The sequence below is a fragment of the Lissotriton vulgaris genome, unplaced genomic scaffold, assembly GCF_964263255.1.
Source record: "Lissotriton vulgaris unplaced genomic scaffold, aLisVul1.2 SCAFFOLD_10840, whole genome shotgun sequence".
In the NCBI taxonomy this organism is placed as follows: Eukaryota; Metazoa; Chordata; class Amphibia; order Caudata; family Salamandridae; genus Lissotriton; species Lissotriton vulgaris.
Genome location: NW_028244641.1, coordinates 22,587 through 34,305, shown reverse-complemented (window position 1 = coordinate 34,305; position 11,719 = coordinate 22,587). Strand labels below are relative to the sequence as shown.

At 54.9% G+C, this 11,719-nt stretch overlaps 1 protein-coding gene across 1 annotated transcript; it reads left to right on the top strand.

Moving 5' to 3' along the window:
* The first annotated feature begins 1,962 nt into the window (after positions 1–1,962).
* On the top strand, positions 1,963–6,412 carry LOC147667175 (uncharacterized). The gene is made up of 2 exons (XM_086948870.1): positions 1,963–2,254; positions 5,799–6,412. The coding sequence occupies exons 1-2, from the start codon at positions 1,963–1,965 to the stop codon at positions 6,410–6,412; spliced, it is 906 nt and encodes a 301-aa protein (XP_086804996.1).
* The last annotated feature ends 5,307 nt before the right edge of the window (positions 6,413–11,719 follow it).

Below are 11,719 nucleotides of genomic sequence, written 5' to 3'. Positions count from 1 at the left end.
AATGCACGTGGCTTTCAGGCGTGGCCTAAAGCGCGTGCACAGCATCAAATCGGCTTTTTGTGTAAACATCTGTTACTTAGCTCCGCCAGCAGCTCTTCCCGCTCCGCCCCTTGCTCTCCGCCCCCTGCCTCCCCAGCCGCCAGCACCTCCCCTCATCAGTTCCCCAGCAGCATCTGTTCCCCAGCCTGCCGAGAGCAGCTCTTCACGCTCCGCCCTCTCCCTACTCTCTCTCCCTTCACGACGCTCTTCCCGCTCCGCCCCCTCCCCACTTTCTCTCCCAGCACACCTCCGGATCAGCTAAGTAAATAACATGTTAATTTCACCATTAGGTAATGTGAATTTGATATGTTCTGTAAAATCGTACTGCGGCCCCCGGGGGAATGCAGGTTGACAGACTAGTCTTCCCCCGGGTTGTTCGCGCGAGGACACGGCAGGCGGAAGTTAGGTAAGGGGTTTTAGGTCAGAGGTGGGAGGGGTAGGTAGGAGGCTACTTATGGGGGGACAGGAGAGGAACAACTTCCTTTTCCTGTCCCCGATGCCTCAGGGAAGAGCTAGGTTTTTGTCGGAGCGTAGGCGGAGTGTGATTTAGGTAGGCGGTGTGTGATTAGCGTGGGTCGTCGTTTTGGTGTCCCAGGACGACGAGTAGGCCAGTGTGTACGGCGCATTTAGGCGGATTGTCATTTAGTGTAATTTTACTTATTTCGGAGCGGGTGCTCCGGGCGGCGAGTGTAGGGTGCCAAACGTCACGCATCTCGCGGACGTTCCGAGCGGGTTGCCGATCCTCACGCATCTCGCGGAGGGTGTTTTGCCGGTTTGGTTACATGGCTGTCCCTGATGCTGAGGCAGTTAGGGCTGCTTTGCTTGTGCTTGGCCGGGCTGGGAGGGCAGATCTCCTCCAGCCAGGTGTCTTGGATCAGGCCTGGGTCGGCATGACCCGCCCGACCAGGTCTGCGTCAGCGGGGGTGGCAGCTGTGGTGGCTGCCTGTAAGGAGGAGCCTGCTGGGTCGAGGGATGGGGGGCCCAGGAGGGGGAAGGCCAGGAAGGTGCAGGAACCCCCAAAGAAGGGAGGGAGGAGATTGAGTCTCCCAGCTAAGGTCGGGGCTAAGGGGGAGGTGGTCCCGGAGGGGGGTGGGGGGGCGGAGGGCCCCGAGCTGGAGGCTGATGGGCACGTGCAGGGACAGGACTTGCTGGCGTCTCGGGCCGGACTGTCCAGGAGTTTGAGCCAGTTGGCGGGGTACGGGGGGAGCAGTGATGGCAGTGGGGGGGAGGACTCTGATGAGTGGGAGGTGGCGGCTGGGGATGAATTCGCCCTCTTGCTGTCGGGGGAGGAATCTGGGGGGGAGGCTAGTTTTGCGGCTGTTGAGCAGCCGGTTGACCTGTCTAAGGGCCGGAAGGGGGTAGTGAGGTCCCAGGGTTCCAAGGGAAAGGGCCCTGTCAAGGGGCAGCAGCGGGGTGGGGCTGGGCACGGGGCGGGTGGTGCTGTGGCACCCTTGCCCGGGACTGGAGGGCCGGGGCAGACGTCTATGTTTGACCGGTGGGCCCAGATGACCGAGGAGGAGAGGGCGAGGGACCAGCGGCGGGTCATCGAAGAGTATGAGAGGGAGTGGCAGCGCCTGTGTGCCGCCAGGGAGGAGAAGATGGGAGGGGTGCCCGTGGGCTATGGGGCCCCGGCATCAGGGCGAGGCAGGTCGTCGGCCGTTGGCCGTGGTAGTGGGGCCCCTGGGTCGCACGGTCAGTGGGTCTGGGTGGAGAATGCAGGGACTGCCTTGACGGATCAGAGACCTGGTGGCACCGGGGCCTCCCCGAGCGCATACGGCTCGGGGGGGGGGGGTCAGGCCAGCAGGGTCAGCTGGCAGAGGCCGGGGTGGGCCGGCGGGGCGCAAAACGGCCTCCAAACGCCGGGACGAAGATGCAGGGGGGTCCGCGGCGGCCTGCCCTCCACCGAGGGAGCGGGCACCGACCATGTTGGAGTGTGAATTTACGCCTGGTGTGAAAGGGAAGGGTGCGAAAAGAGTCGTGACTGAGGTGGTGCCGCTGGATGTTCAGGATGAATGGTTGGATTACGAGGATGATGAGGATGAGTTGGAAGAGGGTGAGTTGCGTGAGCCTGGGCGTGTGTGCAGGGCTAAGGGGGCAGCTACCAAGGTTGGTGCTTCTCAGGAGGCACGAGATGGCGCCGGTCGGGCCACCAGCGGGATGTCAAGGCCGGCGGACGCACGGCGACAGGAGCGGGAGGCTCCTGCAACTTTGTCAGGTGAGGGCTCTTGGTGGGACGCCTGGCTGGATGGGGGGAGCGGGGGGAGGAAGAAGCCCTGCCGGTCGGTGGGGGTGGGGGAAGGGTCTGTGCGGGCTGGAGCCCAAGGCGGTGGGGAGCCTGTGAAGGCTGCTGGGGGCAAGCAGGTCGCGACGGCCAGCGCGCAGACGGACAAGGTGGAAGACCTGGAGGGGAAGGAGGAGGGTGTGAGTGGGGTAGAGAAACGGAGGAAGAAGTTGCCGTACATGGGGCTGGGTGTGCCCCTTGGGTCTCATTTGTCAGAGAAGACTAGGGCCAGGATTTGGAGGCACGAGTATGTGGATGTGTTCAAGCTTTTGCACAGGGAGGTTCAGGCGAAGGAAGGGTCTAAGGAGGAGGAATGGGAACTGACCAGGCGGCCGAGGGTGCCGGTTACTGTGGAGAATTGGACTTCTACCTTTCTGATCTATGCGAGTATATATTGTGAGAAGCATGGGAATCGGGCTATCGCTTTGTTTAAATACATGGACGTGATAAGGAAGGCGCAGATGCATTTTGGGGGTTTCGCGTGGTTGAGCTATGACGAAGAGTTCAGGGCTCGGGTCAGTGTTAACCCGGATAAGCCGTGGGGGGATGTGGATCAGGAGCTTTGGCTCCAGTGGATGTCCTCGACGCAGGCGGCGGCGTCTACGCATACGGCCAGCGGTCTTCCGGTTACGTATCGGTCCTTTCAGCCGCGTCCCGCCCAATCTGGGGCGGGTAGCCAGGGTACCCCAAGTGGTCCTGGGAGCCAGCCTGTGTGGTCCGGCTCAGCGGGTCAGCAATACAAGCCGGTCGCTTCAGGAGCATGCTGGGGGTTTAACAGAGGTTTCTGCAACCGCCCCTCCTGTAAATTCAAGCATGAGTGTTCTAAGTGTGGGGGACGCCACCCGGTCACGCAGTGCCTCACCCTGGCTACGCCGTCAGAACAGTGGAAATTTGCCAAGGGTAGGGGGCAGCCTGGGCCGAAGGGCCCGTACTCCGGTTAAGGTGGAGGCCATGGGTCCATGGCTCTCCCGGTACCCTGATAGGGAGGCAGCGTTGCGCTTGTACTGGGGGTTTGTGGAAGGTTTTCGGATTGGCTATCAGGGGCCCAGGGAGAGGCGTTGGGCTGAGAATTTGTGGTCTGCTAAAGAGTTGCCGGGGGTAGTGGCGTGTAAATTGGAGAAGGAGGTGTCGGAGGGCATGATTGCGGGTCCATTCTCGGAGTGGCCTTTGGCGGATCTCATCGTGTCCCCGTTGGGGGTGGTGCCCAAGAAGAAGCGAGGGGAGTACCGGTTGATCCATCACTTGTCCTGGCCGGAAGGCGGGTCGGTGAATGATTTCATTGCTGAGGAGGACTCGAGGGTGTTGTACGCTTCGGTGGATGATGCCATTGGGTTGGTGCGGTCGTGTGGGAGGGGGGCGGAGATGGCCAAGTGTGACATCAAGTCGGCCTTTCGGCTTCTTCCCATTCATCCAGCGGATTTCTCTCTCTTGGGTATGCAGTTTGACGGGGCCATTTTTGTGGACATGGTGCTGCCAATGGGCTGTGCGATTTCCTGCGCGCTCTTCGAGACTTTCAGCTCCTTTTTGCAGTGGGCCTTTGTGGACCGCTGTGGGCACCGGCTGGTGTCCCACTACTTGGATGATTTTCTGTTTGTGGGTTCTGGACGTTCGGGTGACTGTGGTCAGGCGCTGCGGCAGTTTCAGCTGTTGGCTCAGGATTTTGGGGTGCCTTTGGCGCCAGAGAAGACGGAAGGGCCCAGTTGTTGTCTGACGTTCCTCGGAATTGAATTGGATTCGGTGGCCTGGCAGGCACGCTTGCCGGTGGCGAAGGTGGCTGAGATGCAGGATGCTTTGAAGAGTGCGATTGCGGTTCGGAAGCTGGATTTGAGGTCTGTGCAGCGCTTGCTGGGTTTGTTGAACTTTGCCTGTAGAGTGGTGAGGGCGGGGAGGACTTTCTGTAGGCGGCTCGGCATGGCCATGTCGGGCGTGGCCCTCCCACATCACAGGGTCAGGATCACGCTGGGGGTCCGGTCGGACTTGCGAGTGTGGCTGGTCTTTCTTGAGGATTTCAATGGAGTGTCGTTGGATTTTGTGCGGGACAGGATGGTGTGGCAGGTTCAGCTTTACTCGGATGCAGCGGGGGCGGCTGGTTTCGGAATTTTCTGGGACGGTCGCTGGTGCGCGGAAAGGTGGCCGGATCATTGGCTGCATCAGGGCAGGAGCATCGCTTTCTTGGAGTTCTTTCCCTTGTTGGTGGCGTTGCTGGTGTGGGGCCCGGAGTTCAAGAACAGGTCTGTGTTGTTCCACGTGGACAATATGACGGTGGTGGACTTGGTCAACAATCAGAAAGCGAGAGATCTGAGGGTGCTGCGCTTGCTGCGAAGTTTCATGCTGCTATGTCTGCGTTACAATGTGCTGTTTCGCGCGCAACATGTGCCTGGCGCAAGTAACGAAATTGCGGATGCGTTATCTCGTTCGCAGTGGCTGCGTTTCAGGGAGCTGGCGCCGGGAGCGGAGGCTTGCAAGACCAAGGTGCCAGACGGTATCTGGGCGTGGGGGGAGTGAGAGTGGTGGGTTTGGTGGAACGGTCGCTGGCGGAGTCTACCAGGCGGGCGTACAGATTGGCTTGGAATGAGTTTGGGAAGTTTGTGGGCCTGGGAGCGGGGGTGCTGGGTTTGCCGAAGGAAGAGTGCGAAAGGCGGGTTGTGCGCTTTGTGCTGGACTGCATGGATAAGGGACTGTCACAGACAACGATTGCTGGCAAGTTGGCAGGTGTGTCGTTTTACTGCATGTTGTATTTGGGTTTTGATCCGGCTAGTTCGGATCTGCTGAGCCGAATGTTGAAGGGTTGGGGGCGGGTGCGGGCTGAGTTGGGGGGCGGGGAGTTGCCCAGGGAGGCGGTCACGTTTGACTTGTTGAGGTTGATTTTGCAGGAATTGGTTTTTTGTTGCTATGACGGGGGGGAGGTGGCGCTTTTTCGCCTATGCATGATCTGGATGTTTTTTGGAGCGTTTCGCGTATCGGAGCTGCTGGGGGCGCGGGGGGCGCCGGGTAGGGTGTTTGCTGATGTGCGGGTGGACGGGCTTCGTCTGGGCATTTGGTTGGGGCGGTCCAAGACTGACCAGTTGGGTCGGGGAAAATGGGTGTGGTTGTCGGTGAGTGGGTGTGAGGATGTGTGTCCGGTGCGGGAATGGCTGTGTTTTAGGCAGAGAGTGCAGCAGACGGAGGGGGAGATCTTTGTACATGTCTCGCGGAAGCGTTTGACGTCGGGTCAGTTGTTGGCAGTGCTGCGGATGGCTTTGCGGAGGCTGGGTAGGGACCCGGCTCGGTTTGGTACGCATTCCTTTCGGATTGGGGCGGCTACGGCGGCGGCGGGTTTGGGGTGGTCTTGGGAGGAGATCAGAAGGATCGGTCGCTGGAGGTCGCGGTGCTGCGAGCGCTATGTGCGCAAGTGAGGGCGGGAGCGCAACGCTTGGACGGCGACGCTGCTTGGCGTAGTTTTTTGTCTGCCTTGGTACTAATATCTTTTTCTTCGTAGGTTGTGTTCGTGGACCAGGGGCCAAGACGGTCACTTGGGTCGTGGGGCACTCGTTTGTGCATTGGGCTTCAAAGTATGCTGCCAGACAGGTGTACGGTCGTAGCCTGGGCTTGAGGAGCAGCCATCATGAAGTGCAATGGTGGGGTAAGAGCGGAATGAGATGGGGTGAACTGTTACCATGGCTGACAAAGAAAGTGTCGCAGCTGGGCTGCCCGGATTTGATCATCATTCACCTGGGGGAAAATGACTTAGTGAAACAATCGGGGGTGTCACTGTCGCACTTGATGCAGAGGGACTTGGAGGTAATGAAGAACAATCTGGCTGGCGCCTGCATTGTATGGACTGAGTTTGTGCCGAGGAGGATTTGGAGGGGTGCTCTTAAGCCTGCGGCTGTGGAAAGGGCCCGCAGGAAACTGAATAGGGCTATGAGACTCTTTTGCGCAGATCGGGGGATTAAAGTGCTGGCTCATGACGGGCTCCAGCTGGAACAACCTCTTCTTTTCAGGGACGACGGCGTGCACCTTTCTCACATGGGAAATGCATTCTACCTCATGGAGCTGCGGGACTTGATCAGTTGTCTGTGGAACGAGTCAATTTGGTGTAGGAGAGTCTGAGTTCGAAAGGTGCACGCTTGGTGGGGCAGGTAACCGCCCTCCGGGGGTTCCCTGGGTGGCGGGAACTGGGAGGGGTGGGGAGTCCATGACGGGCAGAATCACCCTTACAGGGAGGGGGTTACAGGCGAGAGAGTGGTAGACGGGAGTGCGATGGACGGAAATGACCGAGGAGTGGGGAAGTGAATGGGATGCAAAGAGGTTGTGGTGTGATTTGGGAATGGATGGTGGAGCACATGAGTGGATGACGGTTGAAAGGCAGAATGTTGGGGGGATTGTTAAAGTTGATAATGTTATGTTTTGTAATCTGTCATGCCTGTCCTAATAAATGGCCTTTTACGCAAAACTGATGCGTGGAGTGGCTCATTGCGCGATGCGGCCCCCGGGGGAATGCAGGTCGACAGACTAGTCTTCCCCCGGGGTGTTCGCGCGAGGACACGGCAGGCGGAAGTTAGGTAAGGGGTTTTAGGTCAGAGGTGGGAGGGGTTAGGTAGGAGGCTACTTATGGGGGGCAGGAGAGGAACAACTTCCTTTTCCTGTCCCCGTGCCTCAGGGAAGAGCTAGGTTTTTGCCACCCGCCCACCCTACAAGTAAAAGGGTTTTGGTGCGGTGTTGTTATGGTTGCCATGTTGGGCAACGTGCCAGTTTAGGACAGGATGGCAAGGGGGGAGACGTTCCGGGAACTGGGAGGGGTGGGGAGTCCATGACGGGCAGAATCACCCTTACAGGGAGGGGGTTACAGGCGAGAGAGTGGTAGACGGGAGTGCGATGGACGGAAATGACCGAGGAGTGGGGAAGTGAATGGGATGCAAAGAGGTTGTGGTGTGATTTGGTAATGGATGGTGGAGCACGTGAGTGGATGACGGTTGAAAGGCAGAATGTTGGGGGGATTGTTAAAGTTGATAATGTTATGTTTTGTAATCTGTCATGCCTGTCCTAATAAATGGCCTTTTACGCAAAACTGATGCGTGGAGTGGCTCATTGCGCGAAGCGCCTTGAACTAGTTTTGGGGTGGTAAGTGGGCTCTTTGCGCGACACAGTCGATTGCATACAATGTGTTTTGAAACAAGGTTTATCCCATACAGATTTAATTTTCGCAAAAGGAGTGCGCTTTGGTTTTGAATCATGCTCTCTCTGTGTGGTATAGAAATAACGGTAGGAAGATGTGCCTCGAAACGACTTTAATACTTCACATTTAAAAAGTTGAGTTTATTTTTCTGCCAGGTTCCTTTAATTAAAGAAATGGGGAATCATTTTGCTCATATGTTGGAATAAGTGAAAACCTTAATAGAACACGACTTCAATTAAATGAACTAAGTTGCAAAAGTGGCACAATGGTGCAAAATTAACTTTCTCCATAGTGTATACTGGTGCAAAACTTTACGCATGCCACAGTATCTGGAGCTATAGGAAAAATTACATCATGTCAAGTTTGGATCTATTTCTCCGAGCGAAAGAAACAGACTATTTTCGCGTGGAACCTTTCCAGGCTCATATTACTTATAAGCTTGCATAAGGACAACATTGAAGCGATGCCATTTTGTTCTACTTTGTTGTGCTTACCTAATATAAAATTGAGCAAATGTGTGTTTTCTTGACTTTTCCAAAGGGAAACGACTGGGGACCCTTTGTTTCATTCCCCGTATATAAGAATCAAAAAATGTTTAATTTTTCTGCATTTTCAATAAGGCTTATTTACGGTTGCGTTTTTGTTAAAATCACTTACACACATTAAACGATATATTAGCAAAAAATGCATGCTCGATTTTTTTGCAAGCTTTTTACGATTCCTTGCCTTTATTTGTGTCTTGAGTTGACGCAATTCCTCTCATATAATGTGGAAATGTGGAATTGTGCAAAAAATGTTTGATTCCTTTCTTTGCATGTAAGGGGGCACACAGAATGTGCAAAGAAGTAGTGCAATTTAAAATTGCATTTGCACCAACACAAGAACACAGAAACAGGCATCTGTACAATTGACATTTGCCTTGCTAGATCAGTGGAATAGTTGTGTTTTGCACTGGTCGGTCGATGGAGACCACATGTTTGCACTGTGATCACGTACACACAGCTTCTGCGTGTTCCTCAACTCTGGGGTGACCTCGACTGCCCAGAGATTGTCTGTCTCTCTCCTGCTGTCTCAAATCAGTGGTACTACAGAAAGGACCTAAAACAGCTTGAAGGCCGGAAGTAAACACCTTCATGGCTCACCCCACTTGGCCATCAGAGCTTTGCGATTTGTGAAAAATCTTAAACCTGAACCCACCTTTCTAAGCACTCTGGAGCTGCTTAGTTAGGATGGTGCCGAGGAACTACATTGCCACTAGGGTCTCCCAGGGCTGATTTATGCATATAACAAGACGTGATACAAAGGTAAACACTAGTATGTGCGGCACAGTGCTGATTTAAATGTTAAACAAGGCATATGCGTTTCAGTCTGTGTTTAAGGTAAACGTGTAGTAAATGCGGGGCAGTTTTGTTTAAAGATAAACTAGTCCCTCCAGCGCAGTTTGGGTCTAAGATGCACAGCACTCGCAGCGCAGTTGTGATGTAAATACAAAGTATACACAGTGCTGTTTGGGTTTAAGGCCTAGTACATGCAACGCGCGTTTGGTGTTAATGTAGATGCTTAGTGTAGGGGAAACAATTGGTTGATGCATGCAGTTTTGTTTTAAAGTAAACGTTAGGTAGGTACACACTTAGGGGCTTATTTACAAGCCCCTCGCGCCGGCGGTGCGTCACATTTAATATGGGAAAAAGTGACGTACCAGTGGCGTAAGGTTCTTGTAAATAAGCCCATTAGTGTACTTAATGCAGCTTTGTTTTAAGGTAAACACGACGTGCCGTTTAACTTCAGCACACAGTTTAAGTAGTACAGTTTTGTTCACGTACACATATTGTATATAAAGGCCAGTTCTTTCTAAGGTAGAAGTATTGACTACGCAGTGCAGTTTGGCTTTAAGGTAAACACGGACACTCGGTGCAGTTTTGTTTATCTTCACAATATCCCTCACAGGAACCTACGTCATAACCTCTAAACAAAACAACACCTGACATGTCCTTTTGAGGGTATTTTCCACACAACCATCACCTACCACAGGTCTGTTTTTATCTACGCCGTTAGCGTAGAGCTCGCGCGAGAGTCGGGTCGTTATTAATTACGCTTTCGGCGCAGAACTCCTGCGCAAAAAGCCGCAGGCTAGGGGGAGGGGGTGTTATTAATATTTACGCGTTCAGCGTAGAGCTCACGCCCCTAGAAGCAGCAGGTTGTTATTATTTACGCGTTGAGCGTAGATCGCACGCATCGAGCTTGCGAGGATATAGGGCTTTAACCAGAGTTTAACCAAAAAGCCGATTTGATACAGTGCACGTGGCTTTCAGGCGTGGCTTAAGCGCGTGCACAGCATCAAATCGGCTTTTTGTGTAAACATCTGTTACTTAGCTCCGCCAGCAGCTGTTCCCGCTCCACCCCTTGCTCTCCGCCCCCTGCCTCCCCAGCCGCCAGCACCTCCCCTCATCAGTTCCCCAGCAGCATCTGTTCCCCAGCCTGCCGAGAGCAGCTCTTCACGCTCCGCCCTCTCCCTACTCTCTCTCCCCTCACGACGCTCTTCCCGCTCCGCCCCCTCCCCACTCTCTCTCCCAGCACACCTCCCCCTCGCTTCGCCCCTTGTTTAAAGCTTAAAAATACCTCCCGCCTCTCCTCCCCCTTCCTTCCCTCCCCCCGGCTTCTTCCCACCCTCCTCCCTTTGCCCGAGGACATCATGAGAGCCGCTAACCCTCCTCCAGGAGCCAGCTGATGAGGGAGGAGACGCACAACTGCGGACCTCTCCTGCTGGCACACGAACAACGTCACCTTCTTCACTCTTCAGCACACCAGCCATATTTTTGGGGGACTAGCCAGAGTTGTTAAAGTTGAGCTATATGTACTACGCTCCGCTCTCTCCCTACTCTCTCTCCCCTCACGACGCTCTTCCCGCTCCGCCCCCTCCCCACTCTCTCTCCCAGCACACCTCCCCCTCGCTCCGCCCCTTGTTTAAAGCTTGAAAATACCTCCCGCCTCTCCTCCCCCTTCCTTCCCTCCCCCCGGCTTCTTCCCACCCTCCTCCCTTTGCCAGAGGACATCACGCGAGCCGCTAACCCTCCTCCAGGAGCCAGCTGATGAGGGAGGAGACGCACAACTGCGGACCTCTCCTGCTGGCACACGAACACCGTCACCTTCTTCACTCTTCAGCACACCAGCCATATTTTTGGGGGACTAGCCAGAGTTGTTAAAGTTGAGCTATATGTACTGTGAAGCCAATGCAGACAGCGGCAAAGTGGCAAAGTGGCTTTGAACGAAACTCAAAACAATTAACTCTCACTAGGGTCCGCAAGGCTTTAATGTCGAGAAAGAGTGCACGCTCTAAGAGCTGAAAAAATGGGACAACGTTCGCGTTCACTCAAATTCTGTGATGCTTCTATCCACAGCTCGAAAAGTTATTTATAAAGAAAGAGATATCTCTCACTTTCCTCTCGTTCCTGCCAGCTGTCACCTCCACATTCCATATCCTCCGTACTTTTAATTTTGAATCATTATGTTGCCCTCCTTTTCCGTAACTCATTCTTTCTCCCGACTTTTCTTCCCTTTACTCCTTTGTTATCTACTCCCAACGTACTTCTCTCTTCTAATTTCATTTAATAGGTCGAGCCTGGTCAGCCCATGCACTACTATGCAAGGTGTGCTGTATTGAAGTATGGACTTGAAGCCCTGCCCACTCTCTCCCCACCACCACATCCACCACCGCCACATCCACCACATCCACCACCACCACATCTACCACATCCACCACCACCACCACATCCACCACCACCACATCCACCACCACCACATCCACCACCACCACCATATCCACCACCACCACCACATCCACCACCACCACATCCACCACCACATCCACCACCACCACCAAATCCACCACCACCACCACATTCACCACCACCACATCCACCACCACCACATCCACCACCACCATATCCACCACCACATCCACCACCACCACATCCACCACATCCACCACATCCACCACCACCACATCCACCACCACCACATCCACCACCACCACATCCACCACCTCCACATCCACCACTTCCACATCCACCACTTCCACATCCACCACCACCACATCCACCACCTCCACATCCACCACCTCCACATCCACCACCTCCACATCCACCACAACATCCACATCCACCACCACCACCACATCCACCACATCCACCACCACCACATCCACCACCACCACCACCACCACCACCACATCCACCACCACC